The 24,012-nt window shown below is 47.0% G+C and overlaps 1 protein-coding gene and 1 long non-coding RNA gene across 5 annotated transcripts in view; one reads left to right on the forward strand and one right to left on the reverse strand.

Moving 5' to 3' along the window:
• Positions 1 to 8,606: 8,606 nt before the first annotated feature.
• LOC311584575 lies at positions 8,607 to 14,939 on the forward strand. Its single transcript, XR_014774945.1, has 2 exons — positions 8,607 to 9,077; positions 13,218 to 14,939. It is a non-coding gene; the product is annotated as an uncharacterized lncRNA (long non-coding RNA).
• The window catches only part of GAK (cyclin G associated kinase), a 62,591-nt gene continuing 53,281 nt past the window's right edge, over positions 14,703 to 24,012 (reverse strand). For all 4 annotated transcript variants that reach the window (XM_084759016.1, XM_084759015.1, XM_084759017.1 and 1 more), the window contains 5 exons: positions 22,176 to 22,292; positions 17,236 to 17,442; positions 16,797 to 16,942; positions 15,403 to 15,579; positions 14,703 to 15,243 (listed from right to left, as the gene is read on the reverse strand). In XM_084759016.1, the coding sequence (XP_084615142.1) occupies positions 15,142 to 15,243; positions 15,403 to 15,579; positions 16,797 to 16,942; positions 17,236 to 17,442; positions 22,176 to 22,292 (749 nt within the window). In that variant the 3' untranslated portion in view covers positions 14,703 to 15,141. The remainder of the gene's footprint in view (positions 15,244 to 15,402; positions 15,580 to 16,796; positions 16,943 to 17,235; positions 17,443 to 22,175; positions 22,293 to 24,012) is intronic.

Genomic DNA, 24,012 nt, shown 5'->3' on the forward strand with positions numbered 1-24,012 from the left:
ACTACTGAGTCTGAGGAGAAGTCTGTCTGGTGGTGACTGCAGTCGGGATGAAGCCCTCCTGTTCTGGGGCTCCAGACCAGCCCCATAAAGATGCAGATGGAGGGCAGGGTAGGAGAGGGCTAAGCCATTTTGGAAGGCTTCCTTCTGCTGCTGCCTCTCAGGTAACACACAGATTGAGGCATGCCATAGGTGTGTGTTTCTGGGCTGCCACACACCAGAGAAGCAGAGAGAGGCCCTACTTTGGCTCTGCTGCAGCAGGACCCTTCACAGGCCTTCTGTGCTCAGACGTGGGATGCTTGGGCTCAAGGCTGGCTCTGCATTGGCGCCCATGGGCTTAGATCTCCTGACTACTGGACCTCACGTCTATGGGCAGAGGCATCAGTTTCTGGACCCAGGTCCTGTTGTATTGTGTCTGGAGTGCGGCCAAGTCAAAGTAGAGGTGAATGGGAGGTATAGCAGAGCAGCTTGCTTGGGCAAGTTCAGAGGGTCCCTTCCCCAAAAAAGGGTGCGTGTCCAGAGTTCAGCATCAGCAGCTCACCTTTAAGTTAGCTAGGTAGGAGAGCTTCATCGCAAAAGCCAGGGGACAGTACCATCCTGGGCTTCCTTTCTTTTCTCTCTTCCTGTAGAGCCAGTTGGTGGCTGTCTGGGCATACCTCTGATGCCAAAGAAAAGAACTCCAATACAATGAAACAGAGTTGGAGAAATATTTTTCAGGACTGGAGATTAACTCCAGTGAGGTAATCACTCTACAAACTTAACTATATCCCCAACCTAGGGTGTTTGTTAAGAGATTTTATCATAGATGAACTTTCTAGTAACTGGGGCCACACCAAGTGTGGGTGTGGACGTTTAAAGAGAAAGGCATGTTTACATGTCTATAATTTCTGTACAGAGAGATGTTTTTGATGGCTTCTGAAGTTATCTTTAGGGGTGGCCAAGGGACTTTTTCTTCTTTGTGAGTGAGATCATATGGTGGTCCCTGAGGTCCGCTGGGTATGACTGTAGTTGATGAAGTGAAAGCGTAAGCGACGAGAGTTGCCCCAGGGAATTGTTTTTATTATAAACAATTTAAAGTCTTATTTTGGAGATTTCCAAAAAAACTGCAGGTTTATATCTAGGGAAAGATTAATGTTACGCACTATATGCTTAGGCCTTAGACATGGTTATTACCATTTTAATTTTATTATTATAATTTATGTGTGTGTGTATGTGTCTGTTTGTCCACATGCACACCTTGAGGCAAGAAGGCATTAGACCCCCGGAACTGGAATTACAGCTGGTTGGGAGCTGCCTGACACAGGTTCTGGGAACTGAACCCACGCCCTCTGCAGGAGCAGCAAGTGCTATTTTAACCACTGAGCCATCTTAATAGCCACAGCCTGTTGCAGTCAATTTAGCGGTATGGCCTAATAATGTTTATTACGAGGCCTATAATTATTAATACGGCAGGATTTTCTAACCCACTAGCAATCAATGAAACATAGACATTTGTTATTTTTTTCCTTTTTTTTGGTCGTTTTTTTTTTACATATACATTTATATTATTACAGGTATATACAATAAACTACCTATAGCAAGAAGAACCATGAAACAACCAGGAATTATATAAATGTTACATTCTTAGTGTTTTGGCCATTTGTACTTGACAGCCTTGAAGAAAACATCTTTCCTATTTTGGTGCATCTAAAATTCTGAGTGCACTTGTTATGTTTTAAAATAGCCTTAGTTAACCAGGGCAGATACTAATCTCCTAAACTACTTCCCATAGTGGGGCAGGTATCCCATACCCTGCCCCAATCCCATGCCATCTGCTTCTAATAATGTCTATGGAGCTACCTCCCATCCATAATCCCAAATACCTGCTAATTATCATCATCTGGGTCAAATCCTCTATTCACGCCAGCCATGTGCTTCTCCTCCACCTCACCCATGGGCACAGCCTTCTTCTCCTCCTCCTCCTCCTCCTCCTCCTCTTCCTCCTCCTCCTTCTTCTTCTTCTCTTGTCTCCCCTCCTTTCCAAGATTCTCTCTGTCTCCCAGAGCCCTGGACCCTTAGCCACGCCCATCCCATTGCCCTACCCAGGTGTGATAGTCTTTTATTGGCCAAACAGGTTAGGCTCTCAGGCAAGGCACACTTTGGGGCACAGAGGGAGCAAGCAGTAATTAGCATCAAAACACATCAGCCCAGCCTCTAACGGCCAGCCCTTCATTATCTTTTTAAGTGAGACAGAGTCTCCCTATGTAGCTTTGGCTGGCCTGGGACTATCCATGTAGACCAGGCTGTCCTCAACCTTAGAGCTCCTCCTGCTTTTACCTCCCCCAAGTACTGGGAGTTAAAGAGATGTACCACCACTCCCGATGGCTTCATTACTATTTTAATATTCTTGTTTGAGATATTTCTATGTAAAAGAAATACTGGGGCTGCAGAGATGACTCAGCAGGTAAGCAAACTTGCTACTCTTTTCCCCCCCTCTCAAGGCAGGGCTCTTCTGTGTAGCCCTGGCTGTCCTGGACTCACTTTGTAGACCAGGTTGGTCTCGAACTCACAGAGATCCACCAGCCTCTGCCTCCCGGAGTGCTGGGATCACAGGTGTGCCTCACCACGCCTGGCTAGCTTGCTGCTCTTATAGAAGATCCGGGTTTGGTTTCTGGCACCAACATAGCAACTCACAACTGTCTGTGACTCCAGTTCCAGCGGACCCAATGCCTTACATATGTACATGCAGGCAAAACACACATACACATAAAAACATTCATCTCACATAAAAAAAATTTTTTTTTTCGAGACAGGGTTTTTCTGTGTAGCCTTGGCTGTCCTGGACTCACTTTGTAGACCAGGCTGGCCTCGAACTCATAGAGATTTGCCTGCCTCTGCCTCCTGAGTGCTGGGATTACAGGTGTGAGCCACCACCGCCTAGCTATAAAAATGTTTTTTAAAGTAAAAAGAACATTGTTTTTAATGTAGGCACACTTGACAGCAAGCTTTGTTAACTGTACCGGAGCTTTTGACTCTCGGCTCACAAGGATTTCAAGCAGACTCCAGGGTAAGGGTCTCTTTCCCTCAGTTTTCCTTGTCTTTCTATCCCGCCTCCCAGTCATGCTGGGAGTACACAACATGAAGTAGGGAGTGGACCATAACCCTGGAGTGCATTGCTTGGACCCTGCCCCTCCTGGGTTACCTCTAGGATGTAGAATAGCACCCAGCTGGCTCCAATGTCCCCCCAGGAACCTTGGCGGAGCCAATAAGGCGAAGGAGAAACTGTCCAACACCAGCTGCCAACCCTCACTGCCCCGGGGAGACAGTCCAGCTACTGTCCAGCCACCACCTGCCCACTCAGCCCCTCGTTCTTTCATCTCTTCACCGGGTCACACAACACTTTTGTGTCTTTCTCACAATTAGCCCATCCTTTTCAGTTTATTCTAGCAATCCTTGGAAGGCATAAAGGAAATTGCGTAGTGAGGGCTTCATGTTGTGTTTGTATAAGGTGGGAGGTCAGAGGGGGATAAAGGCAGGGCTAAGCTCCTCCCGTGACGATGAGCTGACTCTGCCAGGATCACAGCACTGGGTCTAGAACCCTGGGGTCCAAACGCCTCCCTCTAGACCTTCCAATGAGTTTCCAGTCACAGACTCTGGGGATGCTCCCAAGCTAGAGCAGGCGCACAGTGGAAATGAGCTCAGGAACGGTCCTGTAGGTCATAGCCTTGTAGGAGAGACAACCTGGACTGTGGCTTTGTCCCACCCCATCTGATACTACCCAGGTAGGATGGATTTAGGACAAATCCAAAACACCCCTGCCCTTGCTGATGAGGGATGTCCACCTGTCCACTGGCTTCTGGGGAACAGCCAGGGCAAAGAACTCCTCAGGAGACATGAAACTGAATGCCCAAGATGAGTATCCTGGCCTGGTGACAGATGCCAGCCCTATACCAGGTGCCAGGCAGCAGAGAGACATAATGCTGATTTCTGCCTCTGGCTAAAGACACAGGTCACTCAGACCTGCTGCTGGGGAAGCCAGGCTGCCTGAGGCTAGCCTGCTATGTGGGTTTGCAGTGGGTTTTCTTTTCTTTGTTAGGTTTTTGTTTTTTCAAGACAGGGTTTCCCTATGTAGCCTTGGCTGTCCTAGACTCATTTTATAGACCAGGCTGGCCTCAAACTCACAGAGATCCACATGCCTTTGCTACCCAGACTACTGGGATTACAGGCATGTACCACCAAGCCCAGCCGTTCGTTTGTTTTGATAGGGTTTCTTTTCCTTTTTTCTTTTTTTGGTCTTTCTTTCTTTCTTTCTTTCTTTCTTTCTTTCTTTCTTTCTTTCTCTCTCTCTCTTTTTTCTTCTGAGACAGGGTTTCTCTATGTAGCCTTGGCTGACCTAGACTCACTTTGTAAACCAGGCCTGCCTCTGCCTCCCAAGTGCTAGGATTAAAGGCGTGTGCCGCCACCACCTGGCGATAGGGTTTCTTGATGTAGACCTTTCTGTCTTGGAACTTGTTGTGTAGACAATGTTTGCCTCAAACTCAGAGATCCTTTTGCCTCTTTGCCTCCAAAGGCTTGGGTGGTGGTCTAAATAGGGATGGCCCTGATAGGCTCATAGACTATGAATGCTTAGTCAAGAGGGGGTGGCACTGTGAGGAGGGAGTGTGCCACTGGGGGTGGACTGCGTGGACACTCCAGGCACAGTGGATCCAGCCTGTGTGCCCACTATGCTTTCCACCATGACAATAATGGACAAACCCTCTGAATGTAAGGAAGCACCAAGTAAGTGCTTTCTTTTTGTAAGAGTTGCTGTGGTCATGGTGCCTCTTTACAGCCACAGAACATTGACTAAGACAGCGTTTGCCTCCTTGTGGTGGGTTTCTAAGGTAGGAGACATAGACACCGTCCCAGAACTGTGCTGTGGGAGGAAGCAGGTGAGGACTGTATCCTTAAGGAGCTGCAGATCATCTGCTAAGTGTGACAGGATAGAACCTGGGCTGGATCATTAGCAGCCGTGCACAACTGGACCAGCAGGCCTCTGTGGGGTAGGGAATTTCCCAAGACCTCCATCAGCCTCCCTAGGGATGGATTTAGGGATGGAAAAAACTGGGACCTGCCAGAAAGGCATCCCAGACAGGTGCAGGAAGCCTGGCTCAAAAGCTGTGGAGAATGGGCGTAGAAAGTACCAGTGTCACAGGAGACTGGGATACTCTGCCAAATGAGAAGGAGCAGAGGCTCAGGAGCTTGGTTCTAAGAGGCTCAGGACACTAGAGTCCCCAGAAAACAAAGATCAGGGCTATAGTCTCAATCGTAACAAGTGAGGCAGTGGGGGCAATGAAGGGAGCGGCAGAGTGCCTTTCATGAGGTGGTGGGCGGGCGAGCTGCCTAGAGCTGCTTCTCACCTCCAGTCTAAGATGCAAAGGATGCTGACCAGTCACTTTCCACTGCAGTTCTCAAGTCTAAGCCAATTCTCAGTTTCCCGATGCCTGAGAAAGGGCCCTGCTAGTGTCATAGCTCTCAGAACCTCCCAGAGGACAGAGACAGCTGGATGCATGTTTGGTTTGACACTGCCTCAAGAGATGACTATATCGTGAGGATCCCTAGTCATCTCTGCCCCCATGGGCATCCTTAGAATGGATGGCAGCTGTTGGTAGGGGGATCAATGGTGAGTGGCTTGTGGAAGCCTCTAGAATACCATCCCACCTGAGATAGTAACTTGGAACCATAGTTTACTCTGATGGGGACAGCCCTAAGCAGTGAGGCCCTAAGGCAGGCCTAGGGACCAGGAGGGTACTGGGGCTGCAGCAGGACCATGCCAGACTCAACACAGTCCTGCCTTGGAGACCCTGGTCCCAAGAAGAAGATGGAGGCTTGAGCCACATGCTTGTGGTCTCTCAAATCTGCAGAGGGGGGCCTCAAATAAAGCGGGTTCCAGCAGGCAGGGAACACTGAGCTGTAGCCTGAGGTTACCCTGCAGGATATGTATCTCTCCAGCCCTCGTGGGGAGGCCTGGGAGTCAGGTTGTTATGAAGCCTGCGAAGTACCAGGGTAGGCTGTGAGGTGGCCGACTCCTGTCCATGTTCCATGCTAGGTATGGGTATCAAGTACCCGAGCCATCTGGCTCTAGGACCCCTTGGACTTCTGAATGTCTTTCATTACAGAACCATCACTGAAGACCCTAAAATACACTCCTTCCCTTCCTGGCAACCAGGGCCACCCTGGGTCTTCTCCACTCACATCTCTTCCTGCCCAGCCATTTGTTCCTGGGAAGACCTCTTTTGAGTATGAGGTGTTGCTTTCAGGTTCATGTACTGAGGCTTGTTTGCCAGCTGGTGGTGTTACTGGCAGATTACGGCCTCGCTGGGATGCTAACGTCATCAACAGATTAGCCAGCTAAAAAGTTCACACTGTATGGTAATTAGGAGGTAGAGCTTGGTTAGAGAACATTCCTGAAAGTATATCTCCATCACCTGCTCCTTTTTTGCTCTCTGCTTCCTAGATGCCATGTGATGAACAGCTTTTCTCTGATACGTCCTTACGCCGTAGTACTCTGCCTCACCTCTGGCCAAAAGTAATAAAATCAGAATACTGTGGACTGGACGGAGACTCTAAAAAACCATCAGACAAAATAAATTCTTTCTCCTTGGTTCTTCTCAGGTATCTTGTCACAGTGGCTTAGTTAGGGTTTTATTGCTGTGAAGAGACATCATAACCAAGGCAACTCTTTTTGTCCGTTTTTGTTTTTGTTTTGTTTTTCAAGACAGGGTTTCTCTGTGTGTGGCCTTGACTGTCCTGGACTCACTTTGTAGACCAGGCTGGCCTTGAACTCACAGCGATCCGCCTGCCTCTGCCTCCCAAGTGCTGGGATTAAAGGCGTGCGTCAACACCACCTAGCCACCATGGCAACGCTTAAACTCACAGCGATCCACCCGTGATTCTGCCTCCTGGATGCTGGGATTTAAGGCACGGTGTCTAGCACTGGGCCCATGGCAGCTCTTGTAAAAGAAAACATTTTGTTGGGGTTGGCTTACTGTTTCAGGGTTTTGGTCCATTATAATCATGGCGGGAAGCATGGCAGCGTGCAGGCAGACATGGTGCTGGAGAAAGAGCTGAGAGCTCCTACATCTTGAGCCACAGGTAGCAGGAGACTGTGTGTCACACTGGGCACAGGAGACCTCACAGCCCTGCCCCACAGTGACAAACTTCCTCCAACAAGGCCACACCTTTTAATAATGCCACTCACTCCCTATGGCCAAGCATTTAAACACACGAGTCTATGGGGGCCAAGCCTATTCAAACCACCACAGTGCCTAATACAACCTGGATGGACACAGCTGGGGAGAGTCCAGGAGGTGGGTGTTTCAGCCTGAGGGCTATGCCCACTCAGGCAGGGTATCTCGAGAGGGACAGAGCTGGCTGGACTCCAGTGGATGGTGGGTGACGAGTGGTCCGCAGGGCTCCTCTGTGGGCCCAGAAGTCCTGTCTCCTTGTTTCAGCACATGCATGAGTGGGGAAAAAAGTCTGTTAAAGGTAGTTGGCCTGTCAAGGACCAATATTTCACAAATCTCCACACTGTAAAACTTCTGTTTATGCAAATTCCCCAACCCCACATTTACAGAAGTTGGTGGCATGGAAAGGCTGCCCCTTCCTTTCCTTTCCTTTCCTTTCCTTTGTGCCAATTCTTTTAATACTAGGCAATTGTAAAAGACTGTAAGATTGGAACACAGACAACGGGGGAAAAGACACAGTCACTACTTGCATTAGAATAAAGATTAAGTGAACTCCTTGTCCTATTGTGCTTGCTAGCTTGTTTTGACTCATGGTGTAGCCTTAAAAAAAAAAAAAGATGTAAAGGCAGCTGAGCATGGTGGCATGTGCCCTTGGGAGGCAGAGGCAGGTAGATCTTTGTGAGTTCGAGGCCAGCCTGGTCTACAAAGTGAGTCCAGGACAGCCAAGGCTACACAGAGAAATCCTGTCTTGGAAAAAAAAAAAGAATAATTCAAATTACTAGTTGAATTTCTGTAATGTTGCCCATACTTATTCTTTTTTTAAATTCTCATTCTTTCTCCCTTCTTCATCTCACCTCCGTTCTTTCCTCCTCATCCTGACCCCAGATGAGGGATCGAACATAGGACTTTGTGCATGCTAGGCACTCTCCCGCTGAATGACATTTGAGGACTTCGCGCATGCTAGGCACTCTCCCGCTGAATGACATTTGAGGACTTCGCGCATGCTAGGCACTCTCCCACTGAATGACATTTGAGGACTTCGCGCATGCTAGGCACTCTCCCGCTGAATGACATTTGAGGACTTCGCGCATGCTAGGCACTCTCCCGCTGAATGACATTGGAGGACTTCGCGCATGCTAGGCACTCTCCCGCTGAATGACATTGGAGGACTTCGCGCATGCTAGGCACTCTCCCGCTGAATGACATTTGAGGACTTCGCGCATGCTAGGCACTCTCCCGCTGAATGACATTTGAGGACTTCGCGCATGCTAGGCACTCTCCCACTGAATGACATTTGCAGTTTTTTCTTTATTTTCTGAGACAGGATCTTAGTTGCTCAGGCTGGCTTTGAGTTTGCTTCGATCCCTACACTAGCCTTCAGCTCACTTTGTAGCCCAGGTAGGCCTTAAATTTTATTTTATTATTATTTTTTTTAAAGATAATTTAGTCCTTCTATCTCGGTCTTCTGAGTGGCTAGAATAGCAGGCCTGACATGTTGCAAATAATTTATCAGTATGGCCAAGAGCGCAAATAACACAGTGAGAGTATATTGTATTTTAAAGCTGCAACCACTATGCTGGGCAGAATCTAAACTACTCTAAGCCTATGGCCTCAAAACCTACATATACACCAATACCTTGCCAATATGATGAGTCCTGGGGAGGCTTCTTTTCCAACAGTCAACTGTCCAGCTACTGGCTCTTCCAACCCCCTCTCGGAAGCTCCGCCTTCCACTTCCTGTCCTTCTGCCCAGCTGACGGCCTATCAGCGCTTTATTGACAACTGCTACATCCACTCAAGGCATTCCTCCAAACTGACATACATCTGTTTTTGATAATTTAGGTCTTTAATAAGAGTGTGTTCATCTAATCTAAGGTATGGATTTCATTTAGCATAAAGTTACTCAGTTGTCTATAGCATGTTGTGTTTTAGTGTTTCTAGTATTTAGTGGCTCTGCTGTGATTAGCTCCCTTTTCTATTTCATAAATCTTTCATTTTTAGTACTGGCAATTCATATTTTCTCCTTTGAACTTTGAGCAATCTATAGCTATCTACCACCTTTACTGACCTCTTCAAAATTTGAACTTTAAATTTCTACTATTGTTTTTCAAGACAGGGCTTCTCTGTGTAGCCTTGGCTGTCCTGGACTCACTTTGTAGACCAGGTTGGCCTCGAACTCACAGAGATCTGTCTGCCTCTGCCTCCCGAGTGCTGGAAGTAAAGGCATGCATCACTACTGCCCAGCCTACTATTGTGTATTTTCTATTTATCTTTAATGTAGGAGAGGGCATGAGCATACCACAGTACTTATGTGGTCAGACAACAGCTTTGTGGAGTTAGTTTCTCTTTCCACTTTTATATTGGTTCTAGGACTCAAACTCAGACTGTTTAGCTTGTGCAGCATGCGCCTCTACCCACCAAGCCATCTCACTTTCTCCTGTAGTGTTATTTTTTAATTGATTTAGACATTTGTCTTTAGTATTTCATTCCTCCAATTTGCTTCGGTTTGGTTTACTTTTGGATTTTGGTCATCTTTCTTTCTTTCTTTCTTTTTTTTTCGAGACAGGGTCTCTCTGTGTAGCCTTGGCTGTCCTGGACTTACTTTGTAGACCAGGCTGGCCTCGAACTCACAGCGATCCGCCCGCCTCTGCCTCTGGAGTGCTGGGATTAAAGGCGTGCGCCACCATGCCCAGACTTTTCATCTTTCTTTTTTTACACAGGGCTTCCCTGTTAGCCCTGGCTGTCCTGGAACTTGCTTTGAACTCACAGAGATTCTCCTGCCTCTGGCTCCCAAGTGCTGGGATTAAGGTATGCACCACCACACAGATTCGTTTTTCTTTTTAAAAAATATAAGTAGCTAAAGATATGATTTTTTTCTGTGTATGCTGACTCCCAAATTTTGACACACTGATACGTTGCTTTCATTTTATTTAAAAATTAAGTTTCCTTTGTGATTTATTCTTTGTTACATGGGTTATTTTAGAACTTCTTACTTGATTCCAAGTATCTTGAGTTGAGAAACATATTTTTTTCTCCATCTGAATTCTAATTTAATTATGCTATGGTCAGCAAACAAATGTACTTTTTATTGCTGCAGTTTTCTGACTTGTTGAGATTTGTCAGTTGTTCTGTTTCCTGTTTGAAAATGAATGTGTGTTCTTCAGTCTTGGAATATTCTATACATATATTAGGTAGAGTTTGTTAGTCTGGTCTTACTAATTTTCTGTGTATTTATCCATCAATTACTGAAAGAGTATTATTGAAGGAACCAGTTATAATTGTGGATTTATGTTTTCTTTCAAGTTTTTATTAGTTTTGTTTCATATATTTCAAAATTTGGAGCATTTTGTATACATTTTGGAATAGGCTGTTTCCTGATCATTGTGAAATGTTTGTTTTATTCTATTTTAAAAATTTATTTATTTTTTGCCAAGGATGACCTGGAACTCACCACAAGGCCCAGGCTGGCCATCATTTTTATGTAGATTCTATTGCCTCAGCCTCCTGAGTGTTGGGATTACAGGAGTGAATCACCACACCCTGCTACTTTCTGGTTTTGTTAACATTGTTCATACTGAGGTCGGCTTGGTTTGATTTGGCCACACCTGCTTACCCAGAGTTCCCATGGTGGCCACACCTGCTGACTCAGAGTTCTTTTTTTAAAATATTTTTATTTAACCTTTTAAATTTATGTGCATTGGTGTGAGGGTGTCAGATCTTGGAGTTACAGACAGTTGCGAGCTGCCACGTAGGTGCTGGGAATTGAACTGGGTCCTTTGGAAGAGCAGACAGTGCTCTTAACCACTGAGCCACCTTTCCAGCCCTTACCCAGAGTTCTCATGGTGTACCAGCCCATTCCTGCCTCTGGGTCCTGACCCTTAAGTATTGTTGAAGGAGGTGACAAAGCATTTGTACTTCAGGACCTAGCCCTAGCTACTGGCCAATATGCCTGAGCTTGGCTCCCTTCAGTGCTAGTACTAGAGCCATGGTCTCCGCTGGGATGTGCATTAGTGTGAGGTGTGAGATGTACCAATCCCAAGGAGGCCGTGGCACCATGTAGGAGGCTGCTGGGGCTCTGTGGGGCCAACCTGCATCAGCCTTTGTCCACAAATCAGCAGATAAGCTGGAAAACCCTATCCCACCCTTGGGCTCGTGCTGACCCTGCACTCCAGGCCAGCCAGAGGCCTTCCCACCAGGCACAGCTACCCATCTACTTTTTAGGTGGGCTCTCTGTTCATCCTTCTTGCCTGGAGGCCAGTCGCAAACACGGGCACACTCCTGCATCCTAGGTCCCCTAAAAGCAGTCCCCTCAACACATGGGAGATTATTACTTGTGAGGGTGTTTGCAGAGTAATGTGGAATGCTGGCCATGTGCTAAGGCCTCGCTAGACAGGCCTGTCTACTTAGAAAGCAAAGGCACGCCTTGGCTGGCAATCAGGAGGTTCTACCATTCAGGAGTATCCCAAGAACACGTGGTCTGGGGTTGTGTCATCTGTGTACTTTTCTTCACATGTAGGTGCTTTCAAAACTCATGTATGAGCTGCAGTTTTCCTGGGTGGAACTTCCTTGTTTTGCAGTCAGGAGATATATATATATATATATATATATATATATATATATATATATATATGTGTGTGTGTGTGTGTGTGTGTGTGTGTGTGTGTGTGTATTTTTTTTCTCCCTGTTCCCTTCCTCATTCTGCAATGACCACGCTTCTGCAAAACCTTTGGGAATCTGGGCAGGTAACTTACTGCCCCTGAGTTACAACTGTGGTTCATGCACTAAATGAAGACTTCCAAGAGTGAGGCCAAGCCTGGCCCCGGGTAGGTGTTAGAGCCAATAAACTGTAGGGAGGATTTCGGGTCCGACATTAGGCCTGGGGTAAGGAAGGAAGGCCTGGGAGAACTCCACATTGCATTGGCAGAATGGAAGCTGGAGACAGGAGGCGGGAGGCAGCAGAAAGGCAGATGGATACAGACCTGGCACAACCCATGTGAACGGGGAACTAGCAAGGTTCCCAACACTAGCCTGACCTCTTCATAGTTCCAAGGACCCCTAGAGGCCACCTTTCCCCCAGCATTAGAAGCTGTTGACTACCCATTGGATCCCACTGACGTGCGCTCACCAACCCTGGCTGGGATAGCATAGAATACTTGGGCCCCTGTCTGGATATTCCCCAACATGCTCAAGGAGCTCCACAGTGCCTTCTTGATCCCCATCAGGCCTGAGCTGGGAATCCTGAGCAGTTTTGATGTGAAAAATCTCTGCACCTATTCAGGCTGCTCATTTTTTTTTTTTTTAAAGAGCTGAACACTAAAAATAGTAGCAACATATAGCAAATGGGAGTCATTAAACAATGGAGTGACAGAATGGGACTTGCAGCTTTCAGTCCTAATTTAAAGGTGTGGTAGTTGGTGTCAACCATCACCTATGGGGCAGGGTGTCCCCCCTCCCCAGCTCACTCTGGGTCTGTATTGGGCTAGGGTGAGTAGCAAGGAGGGAGGCTGGGGTCTGCTGAACTGGGGCTTTGGTCTCCAATTAATGTGGAAATGGAACCGAGGCCGTCATGGTGCTGTGGGCAGCAATGGCAAACTCCTAGCTTCCCAAGTCTGGAGCTGGGCCCACTTGGCATGCACTCTGGTGATGGGGCCTGGGATTCCCAACTCTATTCTACTAGGACATCGCATCTGGCCCTGGGTCTTCCTCTGCAGCAGACCCATAAACTGAATGAACTGCTATGACAGACCTAAGATGGAACAGCTCATGGGGACAAAGGATAACTCCCATAGCGCACATGCACTTCAACATCCATGTTTATTCATGAGGTCTGCTTTCCAGTCCTAGTTCAGTGAGGTATGATCTGCTGGCCTCCTGTACCAAACGATGCAGTTCCTGGTCACCAGACAGGCAGGAAATGGCCCCGTTTCAGGCCTCAATCCTGACGTGGAATAGGCCCCACTGCCTGCACTAACTGGCAGCCACCTTAACACCTCTTGTCTTTTCTTGCTTTGTTAGCCCAGCCAAATGCAAACCTTCATCTCTGCAAGTCAAGAGCAACCAGCAGGTTCAGCAGCTAGTGGATCTGAGGGTTCAGGCCAAAGGTACCCAAGACAACTGTACCTGAGGAAAAGCCACTGGGACTCTCACAGAAGAGTTCTCTTACACACACCTCTATCATTATCCAAGGCTACCATGCCCTACAGGACTTGCATGTCTCTCTGGATTTCAGCTGGCATCACATGGATCTAATGATTTACATGCTGGATAAAGAGGTCACAAAGGGAAGTGGCAATTAGTCTGCCAATAAGATAATTCCTTGGGCCCCTGTAGGCAGATGCTCCTTACAGAACGCCAGAGAAAGATGAATTAGTCATGTCTAGCTGAAGTCAAGTCACCACCCATGGGCTGCAGCCCAAAAGCTCTAGGGTAAAGCCTATACACCTGTGATGGAGGCAGTTGAAGAAATTATGTTCTGAATTCCCTGAAAAATACTGCAAAGTTCTTGCCCTAATTCTCCTCAGATCCAGGACATTCCATCGGGGCAGAGGAACCTGTCTTGAAGGCAGAAGGGGATCTGAGCTCTGCATTTGTATGGATCCAATTTGACATGACTATGGCCTTGGTGAGATGTCTCTGCCATGAATTCCCAAGTGAACCTGGTTGGTTCTCCCTGCAGTTCCCCAGAGTTACAAACAGAACAGATCATCAGAGTGCTTTACAACCAGACCCTGGTACCAGGAAAGTGCCTGATTTTGACATTAGGCTAAATCTAGGACATCCTAGTTAGGTCAGTGTTGTCCTAATCAATACATACGTATGGGCTTTAGACCCACATCCTAGGGTCTAGGCGTCTTGCTGCCTCCTCTTATTGAGTCTCTGACAGTAGTATTGCAGTCACAGTTGTCTGCCGGCTTTCTGGATTGCTCTGAAGCCGTGTGCCTTACTCTAAACTGTTCTCTGACTGACCAAGGATGGTCAGTCCAACAGGCAACATCAAGCCACCTGCTCCATGGCTGTGTCTTGCCTACACAGTGATGATGGCCTAACAATGTGTTCACACTTACCTCAGTATTTCTTCTGTCAGTGATTTTTAGGCCTGGGCCACTGGCTTGAGGTTTCACCAGAGTCCTTAGAGGCTGAATGAGATCCAGCCAGTACAGCAAGTGTCTGAGTAACATGACCCAACTCTGCGGCCCTGGCAGGCGGAAGTGTCCTGACACCCCTCCAAGAACTCTAGTTATGAGCTAAGATGAAGCATTTCTGAAGGCAGTATACGATTCCAGGTTCTGGGAGAGACCCAATGCTGTGGACTAGGATCCCTTCTGATTTGTTTCCAGAACTTTCCTTCAGCAAAGTGCTCAGTGAAGATGGTATCAGTGCTGGCCAGTGCTCTTTGCAGCTATTTCTAGGTCATCTTCAAGATCTACAATCCATCATGGGTAAAAAACTGAAGAACAGATTACCAGGTACCAGGTAAGAAGTGCTTTACAAGCCAGAGACTGCACCAGCCATCGGAAAATAGTTTAATTATGTACAGATGATTGGCAAACTGATCAGAGCAGGGTGTAAATGCACCCCGTATTTGAAGAAGTGACATGAGAGCAGTGCCAGAGACATGTGCCATCCAAGAGGTGACGGCCACCAGACACCAAGTAAATCACAAACCGTGACAGCGATGGGAGGAGTATAAATCAACACTTTTCCTCTGGGACAAGAAAAAGAAAAACAAAACAACAAATATCAGATCTGAGGAATGCTTTCTCTCCCAGCCATGGAATGGTGTTTGTCCATGATGAATGCAGGGATGGCTGGGAGTAGATGGTCCAGGCCCTGGGGCCATGTCACCTGCCACACCTGCTATGGTCCCATCTGTGCCTCAGTTAGGCCAGCAGCATTCAGGCTTCATGAGCAGCTCTTGCAGCCACAGCCATCACAGGCCTCAGAAGAGAGGCCTTGAGCCCTGGTTCTCAAACTCAGACCATGCATCGTTCAGTTCCATGAAGATCATCTTGGCATACTGTTCATATGGCTGCCCTGTGGCCTGTGGGAAATGGGGCAAGAGCCAGCTTGACTACTCAGCCCACCTTTCTACCAGCTCCTCCCATGTGATACAGCCAGAAGGCAGAAGGCCCCGATAGGTACAGGCAGAGACAACCCATCCACAAGCACAGGGTCCTGGGAACTGCCCCACCACACTTACCTTATCAGGATGCACTACCAGCACTGCGCGGCGGTACTGCTTCTTCACCTGCTCTGGAGTCACCAGGTCAGCCATGCTCACAGGTGCCCAGCGGCTCTCCCCGTCCCACAAGACTGTGTGCAGCGTGGACAGCAGCGCACGGATGTTCCTCTCCTTGCCTTCAATCCAGTCCAAAAGCTACAGACACCAGTGCACACAGAAGCTCAGGAAGGAGCTATATTTAGGAGGCCTCCCTCCGACTGTGTGGAGGGTCGGGTGGGGAAATCAAGGGAAGTGGTACAGGAAGAACTGAGGATGCTCAGATGCTGGAGAGGGTGGGTGCATCTTTTCAGTGCTTCTGGTCCTCATGGGAAAGACCACCCACAGGCCTGGAGCAAGCTTCTGTTGGGGCACTCAAGAACATGGTTTGATACCTCTTTATTTATCCCTGTAGGAGAACAGGACAGCCGCGGTCCACTCCCCTTCCCACCTACTTCCTAGCTCCCAGAAGATCCCTAACCAGCCCTCTCAGTTCCAGCACTGGCCCACCTCAGACCATACGGACCAGGTGGGTCAACCTCAACCTATAGCAACTAGTGGATAGAAGGTACAATGGTCGGAACTGAGACCCTTTTCAGGCAGATATAAGTCCCTAATCTCGCAATATAGCCTCCAGATCCAGGCACAGGGTTCAAAGTGGACAACTGGGTCCCTGGTAACCTTTCAGGCAGTTTTTTAAAAAAATTTATTTTTATGTACATTGGTGTTTTGACCACATGTATGTCTATGTAAGGGTGTCAGATCCCCTGGAACAGGAGGTACAGACGGCTGTGAGCTGCCATGTGGTGCTGGGAATTGAACCTGGGTCTACTAGAAGAGCAGCTACTGGTCTTAACCCCTGAGCCATCACTCCAGCGCTCTCAGGTAGCTCTTTAGAGAATGGATACAATGTGCCCTAAAGAACTGCCCACTCCATGAACCTACAGAAGTGGATGTGCTTCAGATCTACAGTGGAACATTCTGACCATTTGTGCTATGCTGACTCCTTCTTACTCCACAGTGAGGGCCCCAGGTCAGGACCAAAACCCAAACAAACTGCTGTCTTCAATCGTCAGATGAAACCATGGTTTTGATGGGTGTAAGTCCGAGCTATGTCCTCTTGCCAGCTCAAGGCCAAGGTCAAGTATGTGCAGAGTACCAGAAGCTCTGTCTGGCACCTGTTTCCCTCACTGATGCCCAGTGCTCACGAGCAGCACTGTGAGATGTAAACGCTAAGTGTAGTATCAGGTTGCCCAGGAGATGGCTTCATGGAGGGCCTGGTTCTGCCCTACCCCAGGGGCCTCCAGGTGCCAGGTCCCAGTCTCTGGCTGGAGACATTGGCCTTCACAGTGTTGCCTGGGCCCTGGGGTCCCTACCTTTAATTTGAATGGGTCTGTGTCCCTGGCAAGGTCCTGTTTCCGCATCTCCGCCATGGTCTTTGGCCCCTTCTTGTCAGACTTGGAGAAACCTTGATTAGGCAGCAGATCTTCAAAATCATTCTCTGAGACTTTCGGCTTTTGGGCTGGGAAAAAAAAGCACACTTTTTATAGACACTCTGCCCTGCTTCTACCTTGCTCCCCGGGTGTTATCTTTTCTGATACCTGGACAGGAAAGAAGAAAAACATGGCTGAGTACCATCTGTTAAAGGCCACTGAGAATTGGGAGGAGAGGCACAAGGCCTGCAGAGACCCCTGAAGACGCCAGCATACAAATCCAAATCTGCTTTCATGGGGTAGCCTCAGTAAGCAACATAAATACAGCTGTGTTGGCTGGCTCTGAGGGGAGGGACGAGGGGCATGCGTACACAGGACTTACCAAAGCTGGGCACACGGACACCCCTCTCTTCTCGGGCCCCAATCACGCTGAAGTGAGACCTTATTTGTTCAGAGGCCCTGGGAGCTGGTTTGGCCTGGGAGGTCCATGACGTCCCAGTGGCTGTGGGACGATTTGCCTGCCAGGAGCTTTTGGGAGCAGGGGCTGATGTGCCAGCAAAGCCCCCTGCAGGAAGCCCAGCAGGCAGGCCTGGGGAGACAACATAAGACACTTGTAAGCCACTTCGCCAAATGGTGAGCTGCTTCATCTAGGGCTGAGAATGCTGTGTTGCTGCGACATGTGCTCACAAAACCAACTGCTGTCACTGAGTTGACCTATTCTACCTAACAAGTACCAGGGTCCCGAGTAACCAGGGACATACAAGTGTGTTGCTTATGCACTTTCTCGATCAAGGTTAGATGCCAGGACACCACACATGCATTTACAGGGGCGTGGTAACCCCATGTGTTGGATGGTCTAGGGTGCTGTCTTGTGTGAATTCTGTCTGACAAAGCTCCTTAAATGTACGGTTGATTTTTCCTGGCTGTTGCAGAACTACCTGCCTCTACCTCCCAAGTGCAGGGATTAAGGGTGGGGATTATCTTATAGGTATTAGTTGATGTGGGAAGACCCATCTTAACTGCGGGAGAGATCATTCCTGGGGCAGGGGATCCTGGACTGTATGGAATGGAGAAGTTTATTAGCATGCATGCATTCATCTTTCTCTGCTTTCTGACTGTAAATGTGATGTGATCAGCTGATTCAAACTCCTGCTGCCATTTTATTGCCAAGGAATATTTCACAGTATGAAAGGGACTGCTGTTTACTTAACCTTCATCCACAGAAGAACATTTATTTAGAGTTTATTCCCTTAGCTATTACAAACAGTTCTTCTCTGCACTTTTGTTTGAATAGTTACTTGTGGATTTTTTTTAGAAATATAAGCTCATTTCTCTGGGATAAATACTAGGGTTCTATGGTGTTTGCATGTTTACTTTTGTAGGAAACAGACCACGAGTGGCTAGATAATTTCACATTCCTGTAATTATGTGTATATATAAGAAACCTAAGCTGGGGGTAGGGGTGTGGGTGGCACACGCCTTTAATCCCAGCACTTGGGAAGCAGAGACAGGTAGATCTTTGAGAGTTCAAGGCCAGCCTGGTCTACAGAGTAAGATCCAGGACAGCCAGAGCTACACAGACAAACCCTGTCTTGAAAAACCAAATCAAACCAAACAAAAACCTAGTTTCCATGACCCTTGGTGGTCTCTTGCACTTGTTGGCACGCCAGAGTTACTGCTGATGGGACCTTCCCCTGAGCACTTCCCCCCTGGATTACCTTTGGCTTTTTCACTACAGTTACATGTTTTAGAATAGAGTCCTTTGTCAAACTGTTTTTGAAAATGTCCTCTTTCCACATTTTGCTTGGTCTTTCCATAGCTGAAGGTTTGAGATCTATGCTTTCTTCTGCTGGTGGAGCTGCTCTGCCTGACACTCCACCTGCAATGAGCTGGGAGGTTCAGTGCATAGCCGAAACTCCTTTTCTTGCCTGTGCAAATCAAGTGGCTCTAGTGCCACTGTTAGAGCTTTCACACCTGTCTTCCCCATTTGGGTGTACAGCTGGCTCCTCTCTGCCAGTCCATTTATCATCGATGCCTGGCCTTTTGCTAACACCACAGTCTTGATTTCTGTGGCCAGAGAGTGACCTCAAAGTCAGGGCGGAGCTTCTCTATTACTTTCAATTACAAGAAGCCCCAGTCCTTCTGGTCTACCTGCCTCCCAGATAAATGTGACAATGAACTTGGCTGGTATACAAAGATCTCTGTTGGACTATGGTAGAAAGAACATTAGACCTACAGATCCACCAACACAAAGCAAAGGGCACCTTTGTTGGCCCAATCTTGTGACCTACATACACTTGGTGTTTCTCTGTCAATCTCAACTGCCATGCTTGTGTTGTAGTTCCACTAGACTGGCACTATATGTCTCCTTATATTAGTTAAAAGCTCTTTTGTTACTATTTTGAGACAGGGTCTCATGTAGCCAAGGTCTCAACTCTGATCCTTCTTTCCTGAGTGCTGGGATTACAGCTTAAGCCTCTTCCCCTGGCTCGTCTGAAAGCTCTTTTGCAAAAATCAACTATACACAGTACTGTTTTTAATTTTGGATCTTCTTGAGCTGTTCCTAGTAAACCTAACTGCAACAGACTACCGTTTGCTGGTCTTAGGTCTGTGACTTTATAGTTCCAAGCCTTGTAGATTTTCTCTGATCTGATCATATGTATTTTTCACTTCTTTTCCTTGCTTCAAGTCGGCAGGTGGGTCTCCCAGTGGGTGGAAAGTACGGGAACACCTGCCTTGCTCCTGGGTTTACAAGTCCTTATCATTTTGTCCCATCTGAGAGGGTTCCGTTCCTGTACTGAAGACACCATCATCGTTTGTTACTGGGTTTTAACAATCACCCTTCAGCAGCACTGGTAAGATCATGCCATTGCTCTTTGGCTGGTAAACACAGTAGATGCTACTCATTGAGTCTGGAAAGGTAATTAACCTAGTGCTCTTTGAATACACTCCACTTGGTAGTTGTTGCCTTTTTATCCTTTGAAAACTTCTGTACCCTAATATTCTGAGGGTCTATGTCTGCTCTTGAGAGGACTGGCTTGAGGCTTTCCCTCCTGAACTGTCTGGTTTGGCACTTGTTCTTTGGAAAGTCAGTTTCTTCTCTTGTAAGCTCTCTAAGAGACTATGTGGAACAGGTCATAAAACATTTGGTAAAATTTCCAATGAACTTATTGGAGCCTGGGAATTTTTGTTTTCTAAGGAATTTATTTTGACTTCATTCTTCATGGTGACAAAAATCATCCAAGCACCCTGCTTCATGCTGGAGTTCGGTAATGGCTGCTTGTGGGATATTTGCATATCTTGCTGCTGTCGGCTTCCCAGCACTTGGACACTTTCCAGAGGCTCGCGATAGATCCTGTCCATTCTGGACACTGATGAACTGTGCTATAGTTCAGTTTTGGTCAGTCTCGCTAAGTCTGTTTACCAATAACAACATTTTTGTTTCATTGATTTGTTGTTGAAGAATCTCAGTAATCCAGGCTGGCTTCCACTCATTTATGTAAACCAAAGACAACGCTTAACTTCTCTGATCTGCCTGCCTGCCTCTATTTGCAAGTGCTGGAACGAAAAGTGTACCACTACATCTGATTTGGTGCTGGAGTTTAAGCCCAAGGCCTTGTATACCCGCCATATGCATTCTGCTAAGTGATATACATTCCCCATCCCTGTTTAATTGATTAAAAACATTTTTCCTTCTTCCTGTTTGCTATAGATTTTGCTCTTCACTTTCAAACTCCCTGAGGTGTCATTTATTGATGACACAGCCCATCTTTTCCTTCCTTCTTGCCTTTCCTCTTCTTTCTCTCAAAAAAAAAAAAAAAAAGGTTTCTCTGTGTATCCCTGGCTATTCTGGAACTCACTCTGTAGACCAAGCTGGTCTTGAACTCAGAGATCCACATGCCCCTGCCTCCCAAGTGCTATGAGTAAAGCCCGGCTAGTTCATCTTTTTTAAAGCATGTGACCTACACTGCCTAACACTCTTTAGCTCTAAGTACTGGGTGCCTCCATGATGTAAGGTATTTCACTCAGTCCAGTGCACTACTATTTCCTGGGCCTCCCTCCTGATACATGTGCCATTTAAAGCAGTATTTTCCTTTGTATTCTTACCATCACTGGTTTTCTGATGGCTAGAGTACACTGTGGTTTCAATTATTTTGTCCTGTTGGGGGAACATGCACTCTGTGCTACCAAGTATGGCCTAGGATAGCCAAGCAGCCCTTGTGACAGCAAGTATATGCTGCCATTTTCATTTGTGACTTGGGCTTGCTGACTTTTTAGTCTGGCTTCCTTTAGGACTGCTGTTTTCCTAGGGTGTAAAGGAGCTGAAGGATAGGTCTGTCCAGGACCAGATAGACTCCCTTACCTCTCAGAAGGCAAATACTTTTTTCTAAGGAGATGCCTGCAGCCCCACCCTATATTCAGACCTATCAACCTAAGGCCACATAAGGACAGGAAAGAAAAATATACCAGGCAAAATCCCCTAAAGATCCCAGAAATACAGTAAGTATGAAATAAACAGAGGCCATTAAGAAAAAAAGAAAAAGCATAAAGGAAGTTAACACTATGAAAGAGAAGAACTCTCCATTCAACCTAAGCACAGTGAAGTCAGAAAGGAGGAGAAGGCTGGACAAGGTCCCACCCAGGGCACCAGTACCGGACACCAAGAGTCACAGGGCCAGGAAAGCAGAGGTGATGATGTCAGGTGCCCAGTGTGGTGCTATAGCTGTGACCTGCGCTGTCTAGCACTCTCTAGCTCGAGCCATCCATGTTTTAGTGAGTGACATCACTACTACCTGAGAGCTAGAGCAAGCAAGTCTCCTGCAACAAGCATCTTGACAATACACGCCCCATCTATAGCTTAATGTACTTCACTTCTTAGACGCTATGAAGAGGAGGCGCTGAGGAGCCCAAGGGAGATTCACCTTAGAAGACAAACCTGAGACGATGTCTGGGCAGCTGAGCTTGTGAAGACAGGAGGCACAAAATGTGAGCCAGCCCCAAGACAGGCATGGACACTGCAGGAGTGGCATTTGACTCCATGGCTGACGCTTAACCAAGAGCATGCTGGTGCCAACACCCAGTACTCAGCAGAGCCTCACCAACTCCGAGGCTGTTCCTATTTCCAGGACGCACTATAACCCTGGAGTTAGCTGGTGTGCTTGCCGCATGGGCACAAGGGCCATGCATCAACATTGGTTCTAACAACTCCCACTTTCAGTCTTTTAGTCAATGGGCGTTCACAAAGGAAACAGACACAAGCTCTTGGGGTACCACAAAGAGTGAAAATGAGCTTCTTGGCACATAGGATTGGCCCCTCATTACCTTGGAGGCTAGAGCTGAGATCACTGAGATCAGCAAACGGGTCTAGGCGCTGAGACTTGGTCAGGCTGGGCTGGGGTCCCGGAGGGGCTGGGTGACCTGCAGAAGACAAGAGGGTGCCTGGAGAAAGGATAAAGGCCATTAGACTTACACAGAATAAACACAGTTTCCCTGATCCTCCCTTTAAATACCAGAGGCCCCACTCAAAGTCTGGTAATTCTTTAAGACAGTGAGAAGAACACACAGAACACCAGGCCGAGCGGCTGGCTCCAGCACCCACACTGTTCCCTAGAGGCAGAGGCCAGCCTGGCCTACAAAGCAAATCCAGGACAGCCAGGGCTCTATTATACTGAGAAACCCTCTCTTGAAAAAACAAAACAAACAAACAAAGGCCCAGAAGATGTTGTTAACAAAATCATAGAAGAAAAATTTCCTAACCTAAAGAAAGAGATGCCTATAAATGCACAAGAAGCTTACAGAATACCAAATAGATTAAACCAGAAAAGGAGGTCTCCCTGACAACATAATCATCAAAATACTAAATATATAGAACAAAGAAAGACTATTAAAAGCTGCAAGAAAAAAAGGACAAGTAACATATAAAGGCAGTCCTATTAAAATTACACCCAATTTCTTTTTTCTTTTTTTTTTTTTTTGTTTTTTTTTTTGTTTTTTGAGACAGGGTTTCTCTGTGTAGCCTTGGCCATCCTGGACTCACTTTGTAGACCAGGCTGGCCTCGAACTCACAGCGATCTGCCTGCCTCTGCCTCTGCCTCCCGAGTGCTGGGATTAAAGGCGTGCGCCACCACGCCCGGCCATACACCCAATTTCTTAACAGAGACATTAAAAGCCTGGTGAGATGTCTTGCAGACTCTAAGAGACCACAGATGCCTACCCAGCCTACTATACTCAGCAAAACTTTCAGTCATCATAGATGGGAGAAAGCAAGATATTCTATGACAAAGTCAAATTTAAACAATATTTACCCACAAATCCATTCCTACAGAAGGTAATGGAAGGAAAACTCCAACCCAAGGAGGTTAACTACACACATGAAAACACAGGAAACTGGTCTGGAGAGATGACTCAGAGGTGAAGAGCACTTGCTCTTCCAAAGGTTCAATTCCCAGCACCTACATGGTGGGTCACAGCCATCTACAGTAAGATCTGGTGCCCTCTTCTGGCCTGCAGGTGTTATATGCAGGTAGACCAAGAAAAAACAAAGTACAGGAAATAATCTCACACCAGCAAAATCAAAGACATAGACACACGCCTGTGTCCTCACACACATACATTCATGACACCACCGCCACCATCACCAGGAATTAACAGCCATTGGTCACTGATCTCTCTCAATGTCAATGGACTCAATTCTCCAATAAAAAAAACAGACTGACAGAATGGATGTGAAAACAGGATTGATTCTTCTGTTGCATATGAAAAACACACGTCAACATCAAAGATAGACATTCAAAGGGTTAGCAAAAGATTTTTAAAAGCCAATGAACCTAAGAAACAAGCTAGTGTAGCCATTCTAATTTCTAACAAAACAGACTTCAAACCAAAATTAATTAAGAGATGGGAAAGGACACTTAAAATTCACAAGATGACACCTCAATCCTGAACATTTTTGTCCCAAATGTGAGGGAACCTGCATTTGTAAAGGAAACATTACTAAGGCTTAAATCACAGTCTACATTCTCCAAAACGGACCATATAGTTGGTCACAAATCAAGCGTCAACACGTACAAGAAATCTGAGATAACCCTCTGTATCTTATCAGACGGCCAACAGAAACAGGAAGCTACAAACTCAGGGGAACTGAACAACAAAGAGAACA

The sequence above is a fragment of the Acomys minous genome (assembly GCF_964271855.1).
Source record: "Acomys minous genome assembly, chromosome: 15".
NCBI classification, from domain to species: domain Eukaryota; kingdom Metazoa; phylum Chordata; class Mammalia; order Rodentia; family Muridae; genus Acomys; species Acomys minous.